The sequence below is a fragment of the Lates calcarifer genome, linkage group LG5 (assembly GCF_001640805.2).
Source record: "Lates calcarifer isolate ASB-BC8 linkage group LG5, TLL_Latcal_v3, whole genome shotgun sequence".
Lineage (NCBI taxonomy): Eukaryota > Metazoa > Chordata > Actinopteri > Centropomidae > Lates > Lates calcarifer.
The window spans coordinates 16,431,138-16,451,564 of record NC_066837.1 but is presented as its reverse complement, the minus strand read 5'-3'; the positions used below and the strand labels follow the sequence as shown (position 1 = coordinate 16,451,564).

Here is a 20,427-nt window from a genome sequence, read left to right as displayed (position 1 = left end):
GTTAGTCTCCGGGCCGTAACCCCCCCAAGCCTCCTCACACACACACACACACACACCTCCCCTAAGTGAAATGTATGGAAGCACTGCGGCACACTGCGTGTATTTGCAGGCTGCATGGCTGCCTGGCTCAGCGTTCAAAGGGAGAGCGGAAGATAGGAGGAGGGGAATGACTACACCAAGAGAGTAGGAGGAGGGAGGGAGGGAGGACAATTTCCTTTCTGTAACACACACGCTACAAGAACACACCGGGAAAACGGAGCGAGGAAAGAAAAATAATAGGCGAGAGAGGGAGAAGGAAACACCGCAGCCCCTCCGTCCGTACGTCCGTCCGTCGGCTGTTGTGTGTGTGTGTTTTTTTGGGAGGGGGGGTGGAATAGAAATCGTCTTTTCTTCTAACGCAGACTTGCGGACGAACATGGGGGGAAGAGAAAGCTCCTGACGAGGATTGACTTTCAGTGAACCTCTGCTCTGTGGTACAAGTCTGTGGCTAATAAGAGAGGAAAAGGCGACAGGGAAGACATGTTGAGGGGGTTTTTTCGTCTTGAGGTTGCGGTAGGATGTTGATGTTGTGCTCTTAAATCAGGCGGCTCCCGTAGAGAAAATAAAAATAGGGCAAATGGAAATCGGGCGGTAGGCTATGCTCAGGAGCCATTGTTTTGATCGGTGTTTATTTAATTGGTTTGTTATGATCTGAAATTACGAAGGCCTCTCAGGCAGCCCCGCAGTAAATAAATACACGGTCAGCAAACAGGGGGCTACATCGCTGCAAATTAACCTGACAAACCTTTTATGTATTTTAGGGGGACGTTTTTTTGAATTGAACCGCTGTGTTTTGCAGTAAGTTAAAGGTAGCGTTTATGGGCCGTTTGTTTTTAAAACCAAACGCGGCGTTAAGATTAAATTGCTTAACCAGGGAGCCAAAACATTTCCAGATACATCAACTCTTTAGGGGGTCATACAAAGGCCCAGTAGGAAACACAGTGAAGGCTACTTGGCAGCTGTAAAAGACTGTTTTAACTGCACAGCAAAATCCACCAGAGGCTGGATTTTAAGCACAAAGGTGCACAAGATTAGACAGTTCTGTTTTAGCCCCCAGTTTAGCTCAAGAGAGGGGACAAAAGAAGATTTTTAAATGTTAATGTCGACCGACGTTGCATCAATCATGCTGCCTGTGTCCCGGGGTCTCATGGACCGGGATAGAGAGCTGGACACCATGGCCGGGGTGCATCCAAACCCGGGCGGCGCTCCTGCAGCTGTCCGGGGCATGAAGCGCGGAGACCCCGAGCCTGACGGTCAGACAGCGGCGGCTCTGGTGGACTCGGCTGGGGCGGAGTGCAAGCGTCCCCGGATCGACGGCTCAGGAGGAATCGGCGAGGTTGGTCAGGTGAGGATGGAGACTCTTATTATGTCCTGATCCAGTAATGCAGGCACGACTTACAGGGCTAAACACAAGCGTGGTGCAAAGATCTCTTGATGCATGATACCATTATCGTTTAATCCTATAAGCACATCATTACGTTGTGCTTATATTTGTAATCTGTGTGGTTGCAGATAGTTGCAGCTATACAGTAGCAACAATGGGCCCAGTCCATTCCAAAAACTGCAGGAAATACCACCACATTTCACAGCTGGAGGTGACTCTCCATGCTGTTAATTCTGTGAGAAGAGGGCATTGCAATAGTCCACTCTGAATGCAATCCATGGTGTTTATTGGACTGTTACATTGTAGCTGCACCTCAGACATTAAACTTCATGTTAACAAAGGTAGGTAATTTGTTGGAGTCCAATTTGCATTAACTCCATCCACAGAGTTTACATGGCAGCTCAGACATCCTGTTGCTTCAAAACTCTTCAAAACGCATCATCTGTTTTATGAATATCAGTTAAGCCCAGGCAGAGACCTAGCGGAGGGTTGGAAATGTAAACAAACTTGACCTTTATTATGCAAAAAAAAAAAACCTCTGCCATGTGGCATAATGGTGTGGAGAACATTTGTTTCAGAATGGAAATTGATGTCAGTGTTTGCTTGTGTGATGTTTTGGGAGAGGATTGGGGGGTTGGGTGGAGGTCAGAGAGGGTTACTTGAAGTAAACAAAGACCTCCAGTTTCATTGGGGTGCAATCAACCCAAACCTCATCAATCTAACTACCTTGATTCTCAGATCCCTGCTTTTATCATCATTTGTAGTAGAATAACCTCTCATTCTGCATTTAACCTCCATAAACCTGTTTCTATTAGATGTCACTGAAATCAGTTTGCTGTTATTTGCCTCCTCAGTGATCCAGACATGGTCAGTTATTTCTTAATAAAGAATCACAAGAGGACAGGAGGATGCTCAGGACATCATTATAGTATATTATGGAGGGTGAAGCACTCCTTTCCAAGATAGAAAGCTATTTCTCCGCCATGAAAGCACCAGTAATGGAGGTGAAGTGGCCTGTTTGCTCCTGTTTGGAAAACTAAATGGCTGGCTTTACATCGCCATGCTCTCCGTGAGTGCTGACAGACAGGCTTAGGAGTGTAATGCACTTAAAAACAGATGTGAGTGAATGAGTGTGTGTGTGTTTGTGTGGGAGAGAGAAGCGCAGATCAATAGCTTCAGCACCTAAAATGTATTGAACGTGAGCTGGCTGGACAGTCCGGAAATGACAGTGGGAGAGATACCCCCCTCCCCCTCCCTCGGCTGGTGCAGGAACAGATTTGCCCTATCACTGGCAGTAAAGAGGCTTTGTTTCCAGCTAATGGGATCACATCTCATACTGGAGGGGGCATTATAACCACACTGATCTCTGAGATCCTTATCTAAGGCAGAGCATTTATGCAGCACAAATGCACATATGTACACATATATTGGTATGATCCAGATGAAGATTATAATGTAGTAATGTCAATAAACCGATAAAACCGATAAAAAATAACCTGCAGTTATTTTCATTATCATGTAATTGTTAAAGTAATTTTTAAGCAAAAATGCCATAAAACTGTTTCTAGCCCCAGTATATTATATTTTAGATAATTTTAAATTTCTTTAGGTTTTGGACTGTTGGCTGGACAAAATAAGACATTGGAAGGTGTCAACCTTGGACTTTTTGAAACTGAGAATGACATTTATTCATTATTGTCTGGCATTTTATAGACACGATTAATCAATTAGTGGAAAAAATAATCAATAATGAAATTATTGCTAGTTTCAGCCCTAAATTTGTAATTCACTCCTCCAGTTGACCCTTTAAAAAGCTGTACCATGTGGGATATTTTTCCACTGTGGTAACAATCACCCTCCAATCCCAGGGTGTGTGTGTGTGTACAAAATACAGTGACATATTTTTATTCCCCTAACCCGGTGACACCATTAATATTCTAGAAACAAATTGGGTTGAGTGACGTTCAATTTTCCTTTCCTCTTACTTGGATTTCCAAGAACTGTCTATAAAAACTCACACTGTGAAGCTAATCTTCAGAGGAGGGTAAAGGATGGAAAGTATTACAGCAAACCATTCTCTGGCTCTTGTAAAGCACTGTTTCTCCCTTCCTCCATCCTTTCCATCCCTGATTTAAAAAAAAAAAAAACATTTATCAACATCACGGCAAGAGTTGAACTCTGACCTGTAATTGAAGCCAACACAATGGGGTGTGGTTGTAGTAAATCCATTTGAACCACTGCAGCCTAATAATGAGATCTTTCCCATTTGGCGATTGAACCCGCTGTTTTCTCATTAGCTGGTAGGGTATGATGTCATCACAATGCGGGGGTGGAATGCGCTGTCAAGTCAGATCTACAAAGTTTTAGCAGAGCAGCAATGCATGTATGAATCAGTGCAGCATGCTGTACATGATTGAATGTTCAGCTAACACGGGCAAATAAAGCCAGTGGAAGGAAATAAAGCTGGGTGCGTTCAACAGAATGAGTTCAAATGCTCACTGCATAGAGCGCTCATGCTGACCTCCTGGTGCTGACACTGTGCGCATCCAATAGTGTGAATTTTAAATGAATATTAAGCTATCTGGTGAACAGGCCACCAACCGGAGCACTCCCAATAAAATAGCAACACTGCTTTGCATGCCGATGCTGCACCGGTAAAAGTCCTGCATTTTTCAGGATGACAGGAGATTCATAATAACACCCTGCGTCTCCAGCCAGAGTCAGATTTTGGGAAATGTTGAGAGGAGGTTGTCGGCTTCAATATCCATCCAGCGTGCTGCTGAGCAGCCCATGTTTTGTTGTCACTCTGCGTAGGAACCGGGGCTCTCTCTAACCTAATAAGGTCTTGCCTGGGGTGACAGCACGGAGGACAAATGATTTGACTAGGACATTAATGTAGGTGGATCACCCCTCTGTACTTTCATCTCAGGCCCGGCACTGAAATAGAATGAAAACGTCAGCAAGAAAAATGTACTCTTGTTGCAAGTTCAGAATATTTATTTAGTTTTCAGAACCCCTGTTTTTCTGTGATAAATTGCCAGCAGAGGTCTGTTGACTGAATTATGTTTGAGAGACCAACAGACAGAAGACTGTGTGTTTTGATGCTCTGGGGCAGATTTGATTAATTTGTGGCTATGTAGCAACTGGACGTTATTCTCAGCCTTTTTTTGTGTATCAGTTCAGGATATTATGTCTGTCAATATACTCTATACATCAATATATTAGTGCACTGCATCAGTGTACAGCTTATATATGTTACCCGGTGTGTTGAAAAATGATAATAGTAATTAAAAAGAATTATAGGACATACATCTGAACTGATTGCTACTCAGCAGAAAATTAATTAGCAAATGTTTAAATAAGTTCTCATGTAAAATTCTCATGGTTACGTGAGATGCTTAGAAAACTGAATGCCTTGGTTTTGAACTGTTGGCTGGAAACTTGGACATTTTGAGCTTTTTTCTGATCTTACTTAGACCAAGCAAACAAGAATGTAATCTGCAGATTAACCGATAATGAAAATAATTAGTTGCAGCCATCGATATAAACACACCTCAGATAATGTTGCATTCTGGTCATTATCACATTGTTTTCCCAGCAGACTTAATAGTTTTCAGTGCCCTGTACTCTGTAAGTTTATGGTTCAGCTGTGTAATTCAAAAAATCCCTGCTAGAATGTGAAAAAATAAATAGGAGCCAGTTTAAAACACAAAACAAATACGGTCCCAAAAGTCCAGTATTAAGCTCTAGTTTCAGTGGAATGATGTTGCAATGAAATGATTGTGTAGAGTAATTATGATGGGCAATTGGCAGTGCAGTAAATAATTACAAGCAAATACTAATCCTCTTCAATCAGGTCTGAAATAAATTGGGCGAAAAAACGACAGTTTAATCTAATGCAGATCAGTGTTGTGGGCATCAGTTTTTTATTATGTTGCATGGGATTTGTTAGCCAACACTTCTGTATGATTATGTTGAGCCAGAACTGTCAGGACAACTTCCAAAATCCACTTTGACTCCAGCCAACATCCCCCTGAAAACGCACATGTAGGTTTACTGTGGAAAGTTGAAGGGATGTGAGGTATATTGAGGGGGAAGAAAAAACTCCAGATCGTCAGACCGCATGTTTGGAAGCTTAGCACATAAGTGCTCTGTGGATGAAATGGATTCACATCCTCTCGAGTGTACGGAGTGCCCTGCTTTGCAGTTAGGTAGGATGACTCTCAGAGCAGTGAAATGTAGTTCCTCTTCTCCTCCTCCTCACAAGAGCAGCAGTCCCAAGGCACGATAGGAATAGACACTAGTCTTGTGACCAAATTAGACATCACACACACAAAACAATCACATACACACACACACATGCACATACACACGCATGCACGCAGACACCTACCACTACCTGTGGTTTTTGGAGAGGAGTAGCGGGGTTCATGTATACAAGGGATTAGTGCCTTGTGAAAAGATGGTGTGAAGGAGAAACTTGGAGGTGACTGAGCTTCTCTCATCCTTTGCTTCCCTTCGGATTTTATTATTACAGGGCCGGTCCCACCCTCACCCCTCCCGAGCCCCCCCCCCCCCCCCCCCCCGCCATCTGTTGACTTCAAGTCATTTTGTGACTTTCTCCTGATTGCTCACCCGGTCTTTCCCTGCAGTTTCTTCTCTTGTTTTAGTCACCACCCCCACCACTCCCCCAGAACACCACCATCACACCACCCTCAGACAGGAGTCAGCTGTGCTTTGTTTGTCACCAACAACAACAAAAAAAAGACAAAAGGTCAAACCATGATTAACTATAACTGTGAAAAGTATGAAAAAAATCTTATTGTTGTTCACGTTTTGCGCAAATAACTGTGGTGCGGAGAGTGAGACTGATGTACACTCATTGAGCAGCCCTCCCTCTCTCATTCCTCCCAGTTCCTTAAGGAAATTAAGCACATGACTCCGCTCATGTATGAGTCATTGTCTTTGCTCCCTCCATCTCATTTTGTATGTGTGGGTGTGTATGTGTGTGTGTGTGTGTGTGTGTGTGTGTGTGTGTGTGTGTGTGTGTGTGTGTTTTTTTCTCTGCTGTCCATTTCCCGTTATATTTCCAGCTCTGGTTCCTCCCTCAGTGTCTCACTCATGAATTCCAGATGTTACTAGATGTGTGTATGTGTTTTAACAACACCCCCTCCTCCTTTCATTTTGACACAGTGCACTGCCCCAATAAATCTCTTTTTGCTGACTCTTTTTCTTTTTTTTTTTGGTTTTATTTTGATCCCTCTCTCTGCTCCATACTTTCAGTGTGTTGCGTCTAGAGTTTGGCCTCGCTGTAAAATAAGGTTTATACTTTATTCATGTTATTCAAGCCTCTAAGAGGTGATTCATTATTTAAAGCTTCTACCTCCCAAAGCCAGTTCACTAAGTACATTTTTGGCTCTGAGATAGACTCACACAAACTGCATTTTTCAATCACGAAGACACTTCCTTCCCCCCACCCCCTCCACCCCCGACCAAGCCTCTTGCATTTGGACACGTTGTGCTTAGTTTTAGTGAAATGGCCCCATGGGGTCCAGAGTTAGATGGCTACAGTATTAATCAGGCGAACTCAAGCTGTGAAGCGCGCAGAGCAAAGTGTTCCCCCTAGGGACAGAGCAGATGAGGGACATTGGTTCCAGATGAAAGGAAGATCAGGGGGGAAGGACAGAGAGAGGAGGGAGGAGCTGAGTTGTTTTCTAATCTAGTGATATGAAGCCAGAGACAGGCAAATCTGTTTTCCCCTTCAAAGCGTGCTGTAATTGCTGTGAAAAGCTCCTTTTTAATGGAATACATTAGCATAAAAGCCGGAACACAGCATAATGAGTATGTATAAAGTGAGTTACAAACTATTTTAGGGGCTAGGGACATGATTTCTGTTTTAATATTTGGCTCCAAACAAAATGAGTGTTTTTTTTCCCGCGCCTTGTTTAACTGTAATTACTCACCAGATGTTTGATGTATCCGTCTCTGCTTTACACAGCCAGAACATTGAGAGGAATGCGTTGGAGATTGCATCAGGGCTCATGATGCCATTTCACACCAATGGGCTTCATGCTCGCTGACACTTCTGACCTATTTATGATTTAAGAGCCGTGGTGTCACTCGTCCTTTCTTCCCCGTCTTTCATCTCCTGCTCGCATGATCTCACTCGCCCCCGTTATCACGTCTTTACAAGCGGACAAAAGATCCGCTGGGTGGAAAGCTCCGGAGGAGATAGCAGGAGTGTGTCACTGGTGGAGTTAATTTGATTAGCAGTCAGCAACAGCACAGAACTGTAAAGTCAAATATAGAGACTTGACTAAAAAGGGATAAAGACTAAGTGATTTAAGGAACCCACAATTATGTGTAATAAAAATTACATTTACTAACTTTTTTAGTTAATAAGATAATAATCATGTATCCAAAAATCTGCTCTTTTTCAGAATAACGACCCTTTGACCCTTGGTTACCATGGCTACCCATCTCATAGTCAGGTAAGGACACAGTTACATCTCATACACATGTAAAAATCCATGTTTTATAATATCCCACCATCCAGTCCTCTAATGTTTCTTTCCTATCTGGATACAGTGTTCATATAGCATTAATATGGTTCAGTGAAGCTCTCTAAACCACAAGGTGGGGGTGTAGATTATAATTTGTCAGTTGTGTAGAAGAAGACATGCCTCCACACCCTTCACTCTTCCAGTCAAACCCTCCCACCACTTTTCATTCTCTTCTCAACAATCAGCAATATTATTAATCATCTTTCAGCTTGTAAATCCAACTTATTTTTTCTATTAGCACCTTTAACCCTGCAAATATTATTGCTTTCTCTGCCTACAAACAAACATAAATACACATCCAAAAAAGAAAGGAACCAACTGTATTACATGTTGTGTTTGTTATTGTGTGTGTGTGTGTGTGCGTGCGTGTGCGTGTGTAAGGCTACAATCTGTTTACTCTTGTTTGTATTAGCCTACTGATTGTGTTATTAGACTGTTCAGTTTATGTGGTTAATCCTTAGATCATCCTCCGTTCATCCACTCATCCTCTCATGCTCTGTCCATAATCCCCTCATCCCTCGCTCTCTGTGATGCCCAGCAACCTCTGGCTGCTTATCTGCACTTTATCGGCCGTAAGCCTTCACTTGCACGCTCTTGTTTGCTTCAGAACGAAGGATTTTTTTCCTGGCTGGCTGTTATACTGCTTAGAGGATATTGCGGAAGCCTTGAGGCCAATTAGCCGGTTTTCATTTCACTGTAAGATGATACAGCTTTGAACTGTTTCCTTCCCAAGTGATAATATTCGAGGAATAATCAGAAAGTGTTACTTGTGTGCAAACAACTGTGGTGTTGGGATGGAAAGAAGTCAGTCAAGGACTACTTCAGGGACTTGGAAGTGTGAACTGGCCTCTGACCAGGGAAAAAAAAGGCAGCGAGGAAGAAAACAATGCTGGGCAGCGGAGGCTCCCACAACACTGAGGTGCTAAACTGTCAACAGCGGTGTGAGAATGATGTGATCAAAGACTCCTGAAAGGAAAAGCCTGGAGAGCAGAGCTGATGTGCAAGGAGAGAGCTGAGCCATTTTGCAGACGTGGAATAGGGAACTTTGCTGGCCTTATCTGTCTGTTGTAAGTAATGTTATTTGGGGCTTTCTATATATAGGTAAATCATCCGGCAATGGCATTATTCAGACATGACAGGACATATACAGAACGGCCACAAGGCATTGGTGGTACTGCTGAGAAACAGCAGTGAGTTGCCAAGTTAGATAATCTTTAGGGATGACAGGTTCACAGGTTTTTATTGCTTGTATTCATTAGTAAAGTCTTGAAGACAGCCAGTCCATGAATTCAGTATTATTATATTGGAAGACATTGTTGACTGTCTTGTTCATCTTTTTTTTTTTTTAAATAATGAAACATAATGAATCTTCTCGGCACACAGTTTGTTTGGCTTTGCTGTCAATAGATGCACAAGTTGTTCTTCTTGTGTTGCATTTAGAGTACCTGCTCGCTGCATGTTTTCCTGCCCCCAGTGGCTATTACACGTGTTATTTCATATCTCTGAGAAAAATATCTGGCGCTCAAGTTGCTAAGCGGTATACTATATTCACCAGCTAGTTGCTAACTTTGTTTATCTGTGGTCAGGCAGGTAGTGTACAGTTACAGTTAATCAGTGCTTTTTTGCTTGAAACAGCTCCTGACTGTCACTGGACATGCAGTTGATAAGAGTGGTGAAACTGAATCAAAAAAGTAAAGTTCTGAGCCACAAAAACAAAACAATGAGCTGAAAAATGCTAAAGCGCTTGTTAAAGCTGAGGGGAAATGTAGAGTCAGGTGATAATTATCTATGGTTTTGTTACTACAAGTGTCCCCTTTTGCATTAAATGTAGTCATTTGAACAATTGTTAATATAAAAAAATATTGATTAGTGCAGCTTTAAGGTTCATGACTTTAATATGATGGTGTTCAGACTTGATCTGTGTTGGAAATGTTATAAACATTTTACCGGGGCTGATCCAGTCAGATTGCAGTCGTGATTGTTACAGAAAAATGACTTGGGTGCTTATTCAAACATGAGACAAAGATGTAAAATTGCCAGCACATTTACGTAACAAGGTGCTCGTCTGAAAGGGGCTAGGGAGGGAGAGAGAGAGAGAGAGAGAGAGAGAGAGAGAGAGAGAGAGAGAGAGAGAGAAGGAAAGTCTTCACATCCTCTCCCAGTGGTGCCAGCAGCCCCAGTTAACTCACCTACATGGAGAAAAAGAACAGAAGGAGAGAGAGAGAGAGAGAGAGAGGGAGAGAGGGAGGAGGGAGGGACTGCGACATGAGAGCGAAGCAGAGGGGAGGGGAAAGTTTGCAGGTGTGACAGAGGCAGAGAAGTAGGAGGAGGGGGAGCGTCAGGCTATCTGGGTGAGAGAGGAGGAGGACTGGAGAAGAGACAGAAGAGATGAGCAGGCAAGGGCACAGCAGCAAAACAGAAGGCTGGGGGTAGAGGGAAAGCAAGGAGCGAGTGGGAGAGGGAAAGAAAAGAGCGAGTGGGAGACAGAAGAGACGAAGAGAGAGAGGGGGGAGTAAGAAAAGAAAGAAAGAAAGCAAGTAAGCAAGCAAGGGAGAGTGACAGGGACAGAGGCCAGCGGAGGAGGAGGGGGAGGAGGTGGGGAGGGGAGGGGAGGGGAGGGGAGGCGAGGCGAGGGGTGGGGTGGGGGGTGTCTTTGGCAGGGCAGACAGAGCGAGCGGGGGCAGAGAGAGGGAGATTTTGAATCTGTGAGACAGACAAGAGAGACTGAGCTGGTGAGGTGACACAGACTCGGAGAGGGAGAGAGAGCGAGGCAGCGTGAGAAGAGGAAAGGAGAGAGAGAGAGGGAGAGAGAGAGGAGAGAGGAGCGACGACAGTTTGAGTTGTTGCACAGAATACGATGATGGGACTGTACTATCCTTCCGTGTTGTCGGTGAGTGTTTATCTTCATATCTTTTCATATCCTCCTCTGTGTATGCGTCTGCTGTATCTCTTCGCCAAAGCTCGGGCTCCACTGTACATGAAACGGCAACAGAGCGAGCAGCACTGTCATTGAGCATGAAATGTTAATTAACTACTAACAGATGAGGACTCTACTTGACCCCTTTACTAGAGTGGTCCAGTCAGGGCATTTCAGACTCTTGTTAGGACTTGGCGGCTGGTTGCTACGAGGTGTACAAACACTGAAGCTAGTGTAGTAGGCGTAGATGACAGCAAGATACAGGCTGGAGATTGTATCGCTACAATTATGGTTTGCTATGGTGAGATGCACAAGCGGCGATGTATTATTGTATGCCGTTGTTGTGGCATCTGTTCCCCTGCCCAGAGCTAGAAGCACACGCAATCTGAACATCAAGAGCTGTTACTGCCAGAAACTGTGCTCTGCCATGTATTATGTATGCTCTGAAGAATCAATGTGAACATATAGTACAGCGTGTTAGTCTGTACAGCTGCATGAAGCCGCTGACTGTGTTGCTCCTGCGATAAACTCTTTAGATATTTCTGAGGCAAAAGAGTGGAAGCAGTGAAGGAATAGGGGGGAGGAGAGGTAAGTTAAAAAAAAAAAAGACTTTCTTCTTTATTGCCCCTGCAGCTGTCTCTGTACATCGCTCAAGCCTGTGAGCGAAAGGGACAGGTGTCCACAGAACAGTTGTTTCTGCCTGTTTTTTTTCCCTTCTTACTCTCGCTGTCTTTCTCTTCCTGCCTTCTCCCTTCTGCATCTCCTCTATTCAGCTAACAACACCTCCTCACTGTAATTTCTGTGTCACACATTTCACAAACACACAGAAGCTCAAGCACACAGTGGGCTGCAAAGTTGATGCATGAAGTGTCTCGTTCATATCATTACATTTCATTTGGTGTGAGTCAGGATGAGTGTGTGTGTGTGTGTTTCTTCCTGTCTTTGCTTGAGTGTGTGTGTGTATGTGTGTGTGCTTCTCTTTAAGCTGTACCTTGGATTCCTGCTCTCTTTACTGTTTGACCTCTTTTTTCCCTCCTCTTGCTCTCCCTGGGGCCCTGGCAGCTGTTATCTCAATTTTTTCCTTTAAGAGTCCATGGTAGAGGGGGATGGGAAAAGAGAGAGAGAGAGAGAGAGAATGGGAGCAGGAGAATAGGAAATTGATTTTTTTTTAAGGTGACGGGACACCCTCAGTCACTTAGCAGGGAAGCCCGTGGTTGAGGTAGCTGAAATTGTGCAGAGGCAGACTCATGAGTTGAAAGAGATGGAGAGCAAAACAGAGATGTGACAATACTGAGGGTCAACTGGAGGGAGATAGTTTGCTCAGTGATGCAATTTCAGACTGTAAAGCTGACTTTGCAGTTATGCAAGTGTGTGTGTGTGTGTGTGTATTTAAGTGTTCAGAGTTGTCTAATGATGGGGGTAATTCATTAGCTCTTGTATGGTGTTACTTTCTGCTAATGTTTTTGCAGTGTGCAGGAGTAGAGAGTCAGAATAGCAGATCGGGTGCAAAACACTGAAATATTTTCTCAAGCCCCACCTAAGTGTGTGCCCTAAGGCAAGGGAGAGACGCCTACCTGCTGCAAAACTATACACACACACACACACACACACACACACACACACACACTGCCGCACTTGCATAAACTGAAAACGGGTCGTGAGAATTCACCCCCACCTACCCGCCCACCCGCCCGACCAACCTCCTCCACCTCCCAAATCTTGTTATTGATTCTGTGCAGGGTTAACAATAATGGTCGTTAAATGATCCCAATGAGCCGTGTTGCCGTGGCAACTCGCATGAGTCATTCATTTTGTGCAGATTGTTAGATGGTTCAAGGCGTGAGGAAAACGTCGATGGGAGAGCCATGTGAGGTAAACACCTTTGCTCTATGCTTCTAAAAAAAAAGAGAGAGATAAGAGACTATGAAATTGCTCACACCTCGAGCTGCCATAACTATTATTCCTCTTTAGCAGCTATTTGCATTTCTAATGGCTAAAAGCACTCACTGCGAGGCATATGCGTGGCTTTCAAAACAACCTGCTTTTGAAATTGATAGGGATTGCCCTCACTGACTCTTTGGTGGTTGTGCGGTTGACAGTGACAACACCGTCCTATGGCTGGCTTGTGTGTGTATTCCTAAAATATACTGGACACCAAGACGAGTGTTGTCTTATTACAGAGCCCTACCTGACCACAAAAACAAGACTAACTTGTTTCACAGTCATGCCTAACTCATTGGAAGAGGTGTGTTCATGGTGGGTAAATAACATGTCTTTCTGCGAGTTTGTGTGTTCACCTGCACATGTGTTTGCCTGGGGTGGCGTGCGGGTTTTAATGAGGAGTATATGTGGACAAATAATGTCATCATCTTTTTGTTTTGGAGTGTTTATTTTTCATAAAATGCTGCAGTGGAACCTAACGGACCTTTGATACAGGTAAAGAGGAGATGACAGGGGAAGTCAGTGATAGTGTGCGTGAGAGTGTGTGTGTATGCTACAGGCCTGTGCATGCGTGTGTTCCTACACACTTGTATGTTGAAGGCGGGTCTCTCAGAAATGGCCTGCGAGGAAGGGGGAATCATACGTGACACCGTACAAGGACAATGATGGGGGTGTATTGGGAGGGGTTTATTTGACAAGCAGACATGTTACCCTATAAGGAGATGGAGAAGAGTGTGGGAGGAGGAGCCCGGGCACCACTGATATCCTGTTGCTATGAGGCAAATGGTCTTGATTGACATGCGTGGGGGCGGGACGTATGCAAGGGTCCCGTCTGGATTTTATGAAGCGTAAAGAAGCGAAGCACACAGCAGAGAGAGTGGGAGGAAAGGGAGAACAGCAGCAAGAGGAGCAGTGAAGAAGAGCAAGAGAGGGGGATTGGGAGGGGGAGGGGGGGAGTGATGGAAGAGAAGGAGGAGGGGTTGACGTGGGATGGAATAATTTAACAAGAGGGTGTCTCCTGGCTCATCGGTATGCCACAGACACGTCGTAAACGTTTCTCCAGCTGTTTGCAGCTTGGGTAACAACAGCACGGAGTCGAAAGCCAAGATCTGAGCTGAACACAACTTCCCCAGTTAATACGATTATTGAGCCAAAATGTGAGCTGCTGCTAACAGCATGAATCACATTTTCCATTGTCAAGTTTGTTGAATTAGGCTATAGACTAGTGGCTTGAGGCCCGAGAAAGTAAGAAATGTCATTATTCATGTGAAATGACCCAGTGCTGCCCTAGTTAGCTCTTAGCCATGTTCCTCTCCTCTCCCCTCCTTGTCTCCTCCTCTAGCGTAGGGAGAGACCGCTTCAGACGAGCACATTTTGTAACATGTCTCCTCAGACACACTTGCTGCTGCTAACTGACCCGAAAGTAAGCCAGCTACAGCTACCGCTCTGAGTCACTGGCTTTGCCTGGCCAACTCATACACTTACACAACCCTTAGCGCCTTAACGCCAGGGGAGCGTATGCACAAACGCACACACGCTGACATGCACACAACATGTACACAAACAAAACGTACACGAACCCGAGTGCTGACACAAATACACAGGATACAGTTTGCTTGTCTACAGGGCAGCACTTCCCTTCAAATTGTCCAAGAATGGCCTCCCTCTCCGTCTTTGTGTTCCTCCTTTTATCCTGCTATCTATGTGCATTTATTCAGTAGATGCTTTTATCCTGATGCGAATCACAAAGGCCACTCGCAGTCAGCAAAAGGCCCATAACTTGATGGTTTGAGAGAGAGCAGGAAAAAAAAAAGGCAGCATGCAGGCACACACTATTTTTGTAGATACCAGGCTGTTGACACAGTGTATCAGGTAGAGAGAGGGGCCGTTGAGATGCGGCTAAAATGGATCTCCTCTGAAAAGGCCAATCGTCGAACACAAATACAAGGTTGTTTTTGGCTTGTATTCCCGCTTCTATTTTGGTCTGGCAAAAGGAGCAGCAACAGCCGGGGTTGTCCATTCTCCTGCTAGGCTGTAGTCTGTTTCTGTGTATGAGCAACAACAATGAGGAGGATGTTATGATTGACAGAAACACTGTGCGATCAGTGGTATAGACTGAGAAAATGATATATAGTGTTGCAGCCAAGATATTTAAAAACCCTCAATTCCCAAGTGTGCAGCATTAAAATCCAAGTCACTATCATTCTGTCTGAGTTGCATCACAACTTGTCAAGCCCAAGACTGACTCATCTGTAGTCGAGTGAGTTGTGTCATGAGTCATGAATGTTGGGACTCGAGTACGACAACAGTGGAGCTGTGTTCAACATTTTAATGCAGAGTAGGAGGGTGGTTTTCCCAACAAATTTGATAAAAGGTAGAATTTCATTGCACTTGTATGTCTTGCAGTCAACAATATTCTCTGTGCCAACTACTGTGGCAGGGGGAATCCCTGTGTGTAAAGTTTCCCAGGATTTCCTCAAGTGTTTTTTCCTTCCTTCATTTTTGTTATTGTTCCAGATCCAGGCTTATCGTCCCATGAAAGGCAATTAATTTCACAGCAAGTGGCACACATAATACACACGATAGCTTTAGACTTTAAACAAGACTAAAACTGCCAATGTGTCAGCCATATCTGTGACTTTCCGAAACCAGCAATCTGACGTTCACACCCACCTCATGCCGTGATTGGCTAGATGTGTGAAGTTGAGAAAGGAGGAAAGAAAAGGTTTAAACTTCTCTAGCTTTCTGTGCAACTCTATGAATCTGTGAACAAGCGGATGAATTAGCCCCCTTATCTCCATATTAAAAAATCTCATGCCCCGTCCTCCACCCTCTCTATGATAGCCAGCTTTTCACTCTGCCTTCCAGTGTGGCCGTTTGGATCAGCCATCAACACTTTTGATTTCCGACATGATTGGACAGCTACTTCTTTGGGAGAGTAACCCAACCATTAGGCACAGCAGCACTGTGAGATAAATGCTAATGACAGCACACGGCTAACATGTACGTGTGTGCTAAATTTCATGACAATCCATCTAATAGTTGTTGACATATTTCAGTCTGCAGCAAACTGGTGGGTGGACCAACAGAGCGACAGACAGATCGACTTTACCACTCATTGAGCCATAACTTCTAAGAAAGCTAAAAACTTTCCATAGTACAGTGTTTTGAAGCTGTCTGAGACTAAATCAACATGTATACAGAAAAGTTCTGTCAGTGCTGCAAAATATTGCCAGTGTACTTTTCCCATTTCACCACTTGACCAGTGCTGGGTGATCAACTTTCCCTTTCTAGAAGGACCCAGGAGCGGGTCCAGTTTCTCTATTTCTGTTTGTCATCCAGGTAAGCTCCTACCTGGTGACCCAGAATGACTTGCTCCACCCACTATCATTTTCACCTCAGCAGACGCAGCTAATCTGGAATGTGCCATTGCAAGGCGAAGTCATCCGGTGTATCACTTAGCATATTATGTATTTTGTATCTCCAGCAGTTAAAAGCCTGATCTAAACTGACTCATTCTCAGTTTCTGCTCTCCTTTTCTGTCTGTCTGAATTGAGCAAATATAATGAATTCAGGATGTCTCATCTGAGGATTGCAGCTCATGTTCACATTATTACCATCAGTGATGTAACAGACTAGATCTTTTTTTTTTTTTTACAACAAAGACAAACATCTTCACACATTAACATTTTTCTGGTCTATTTTTGAGCTTTTGTTCATTAATTAGAGCATAAAATTATAGCTACTATTAAATGAAAACAAATTCAAAGGAGGGAGGAGTAATGTATGGAAAGACATGCAGATGAGAAGCACATTGAAACCAATATTTAACCAATACATTCTATTCTGTTATGAAAAGCACTCAGGAAAGACTGAGATTTTGCTGACCTAGATGTATGTTTATGTACATATTGGTGTTATATAAGCAAGTCATAATAATGGCTGTGCAACAGTCTGTGCAAACCAAGGTATAAGATGGTCGTGCTGCTACATGAAACTAAAGCACCACAGGAAGAGAAGTGAGAGATGTTATCATTTAGCAAAATCTTAATTTGGATGCTTGTGGACGAGATTGGAAGAGGTTCATACAGCTGCAGGGTTTAGATGAGCGGACACAGCTGCTATCTGGAAATGTGAATGAAGTTAAACTTGGACACTGTGGTCAGTAATCTGGCGGCTTTATTGTTCGAGTGCCAGGCACTGAAGATGGAGAACGTGGTTTTTATTCTGGCAGGAGGTGGTGGCTCTTCACCTGGCAGGAGAGCAGCAGCAGCAGCAGCAGGCAGCAGTTCAGGGATTTAGGTACGCAAAGAGGGCGAGTATGACTGCACAGTTTGGTTCCAAGCTTACGGTGTTGAGATTAATGATAAACATGTATTCCCCGTCTGTTATCGCGGAGAGGAGGGAGTGAGATAACAGGACTGCTGGTTGTGATTACCCTGCTGAAATCACGACAGGCTGTAGTCATAAGTGGAGTTCAAAGCCTTTCTCCTTAAACACCTGGTGCTGTTTCCTTTGCTCTTAGATCAGTAGTAAAAAGAGGAATAGCCACCAGGTGAAATACTTTCTGATGGGATAGGACATGTTATTTGAAGTGAATATGCAACTGAAGACTGATGCTTAAAGATGTTGCTTATCCACATGATGCTTGTGCCACAGATTTGCATGCACTGTAGTTGAACTACTGAGAGACATTTTTCCAAAATATCTTTAAACATTTTTAAATCTATATGTGATTTATAATACCTTTTCTGTATGGGTTTTCCTCATCATAATTTGTAGCAGTGTATTTGGAATGGCAGTGAGAAAGCTGGTGAATAAATCAAGACTTTATTCATTCATTAAATGCACATGACACTGTTCTTTCCTTTTGATATGTTGATGCATTCACTCCTATTACATATTTGGATTCACTGAAATTTAAGGGCTGGCACGTAGTAAAGTAAATAGTTTGGCAGCCATGAAAAAATAACTGTTGCATTTTATTGTTAAAGGTAGCCCTGGTTTTAAAGTTAATTAGTGAATTGTTTCCATCAGACAAAATCGATTTAAAGAATGAGGATAAAAGGATAAAGGTAGAATAAAAAGAGATAGATATAAGATGTAATTAATTTGTTGTCCATTGCACATGTACTTGTCAACATGACAAGATATTAAAAAACAATGTTTTGCAAGAGGTCAGACACATGCAAGTCTGACCTCTCTACCTGTTAAATGCAAATTGCTGTAATGATTTGTTATTTTGAGTCTTGTAAATATTCAGTAGAACACACAACACAGAGTCTTATTTATTTTTGTTTACCTGTGTTGATTACATCTAGAGTTCCTTCTCACTGTTTACTTGGTGCAGCTCGGCTGTAGCTGCTCTCATGTCACAATATCGATGTGATCCGTGTCGACTGTGTGCATCCCCTGGTTTGTCACTGAGTCGAGGGGCTCGGCTACCGTGTCACAGGTGTGCTGCTGAGAAAGGTCAAAAGCTGGGAGACAGATGGCACGCACGCACACACACACACACACACACACACACACACACACACACACACACACACACACACACACACACACTCATACATAGACACCCACCCACACACTTTTAACACTCCCAAAGGGACAGAGATCTATTGTGCAACTCAGATGGGCATTGCTGCAGCCTGTCAGTCACACACACACACACACACACACACTCTCAATCAATGTAGCCAAGCAGATGTCTAGTAGAGCAGTATTTCTAGAGGTGGCCACCAACTATTACTTTTCCTAATGAATTAATTATTACTACCTGCCTTTAGTTCTGCTACTATTACTAGTGATAATAATAATCATAGTAATAATAGTGAAAATGATAACTATTAGAAGTAGGAGGAGAGTGAAATGAACAAGGATTTTAAGAAGACAAAGAAAAATGACAAGAATAAGAGGCTAAACAATGGCTGCTCAGTAGTATTTAATAATAGTAGTGTAATGATTTTAGTATTCTAACCCCTACTTTCCTAATATTTGCATCTGCATGCTTTTATCTTTGATTATAGGAATTTCACTTTTGGGTCTCTTTTGATTACTTTTATGAATTGTTTTGCTCATATGATTAAGTATTCTGCTTTTTTATTGACTGCCTGTCTCCATCTTGATGAAGGTTGGTGGCCTGTGAAAGCACCAGGAACAACTATGAAAATAAGTCCAATAATTTATCGTAAAACCTGATATGTTGTATTAGCCATGCTAGCTAGTTCAACAACTACAGGATGAATTGCTCCAAAATTTTGGACAGACATTCGTGGATGAATCTGACTGACTCATGACCTCTGACTTTTCCTCTAGTGCTGCCTGCATTAGCATTTAGCTCAAAGCACCATATCCTCACAGAGCCATTAGCATGGCTGTAGACAGTAGTCTCGTTATAAATATATTAGTGTTGTCAGCAAATCAAAACCAAAAAATTTTCTCAGTAACAGTGTTTGATTGATATCTAGTGCAGTTATTAGCGAGTTATAAAAAGATCTGAAAGACAGTGATGACTGGTTTATCTTCTGCAGCTCTGATCAGAGACAGGTCATGCCTCCTCTATCAGTCATCACCTTTTATCATCCATCCCCCTTTTCTCTCCCGTCCCTCCTGTCTCCCTCCGCTCTCTAACTGTTACCATTTAGGGTATCCATGCCCCTCTGCCAACAGCAAGGAATGTGTGGGTCTATGTGTGTATGTGTTGTGTTATAGCCTGTGCCACGTTTGTGTGTCTCCACCATGTGTTTGTGGGAGCCTCTATTGTTCTCCTACGCGCTCGAATATCGGATGTAACTTACACAAGTATTTTCTGGGGGTTATAATGTACACAAAATACTTGGGCAGGCTTTCCTCACTAACAGTTGGTCTTTGTGTGAGCGTTTAGGTGTGTGGGTGTTTGCGTGCCAAAGGTGGTTTGTGTGCAGAGGCGTTTGTGAGTGTGTGTGCAGGCGTTAGACACTCACCATTGTACAACACTCTGAGCATGGAGGCATCTGACCCTCAATAATAGATGTGGCTGCAGTGAATATTTAATGAGTGGGGGGTGTAGATACATGCACGCATTTACACACAAAACACATGGTGAAATGGAAATATAATATCCATGCCTGTATGACTTTTAGACTGAAGCTCTTAGGAAAGTGGTCTCTGTGTGTTCGGGTGATGCTCTCAGTAAAAGATACTGTGGAAATTCGCCAGCCGGCTACTTTAGCTTTCACTCCCCACCACCCCGCCTTACTCTTCTCTCTCTTCCTTCCATCAGGGCTCTCAGGATAGTGCTGGCGGTCAGGAGGGACTTGTACCCCCACCTTTCTCCGCGTTCCCTCCACCTCCACCGCCGCCCCCCCAGAACGGCTTGGCCCTGGATTACGGGGGCAGCCTGTATGCAGCGGGGGCCGTCCAGGGCCCCGTGGAAGCCGGCGGAGCAGCGAACAGCGCCGCCAACGCCGCCAGCAGCCTCAGTGCCCAAGTGAGTGCCAGGCTCTTCCTCTGTGTGCAGCCCACATCAGGTCTTTGCCTGGAGAGGGCATGGAGAGCGAGAGCATGTAGGAATATGTGTTATAGATTTAAAAAATAAT

General features: G+C 43.7%; 1 protein-coding gene across 6 annotated transcripts in view; it reads left to right on the top strand.

The window, feature by feature from the left end:
* Positions 1 to 191: 191 nt before the first annotated feature.
* The window catches only part of rbfox2 (RNA binding fox-1 homolog 2), a 35,206-nt gene continuing 14,970 nt past the window's right edge, over positions 192 to 20,427 (top strand). For 4 of the 6 annotated variants that reach the window (XR_007813268.1, XR_007813267.1, XM_018665050.2 and 1 more), the window contains exons 1-3: positions 193 to 1,384; positions 7,864 to 7,914; positions 20,112 to 20,318. Coding sequence is in view for 4 of the 6 variants with exons in the window: in XM_018665050.2 (XP_018520566.1) it covers positions 1,133 to 1,384; positions 7,864 to 7,914; positions 20,112 to 20,318 (510 nt within the window). In the remaining 2 variants the exon portion in view is untranslated. Of the gene's footprint in view, positions 1,385 to 7,863; positions 7,915 to 10,628; positions 10,877 to 20,111; positions 20,319 to 20,427 lie in introns of those variants that run through there. The other 2 variants (XM_018665051.2, XM_018665055.2) reach the window with 2 other exon arrangements.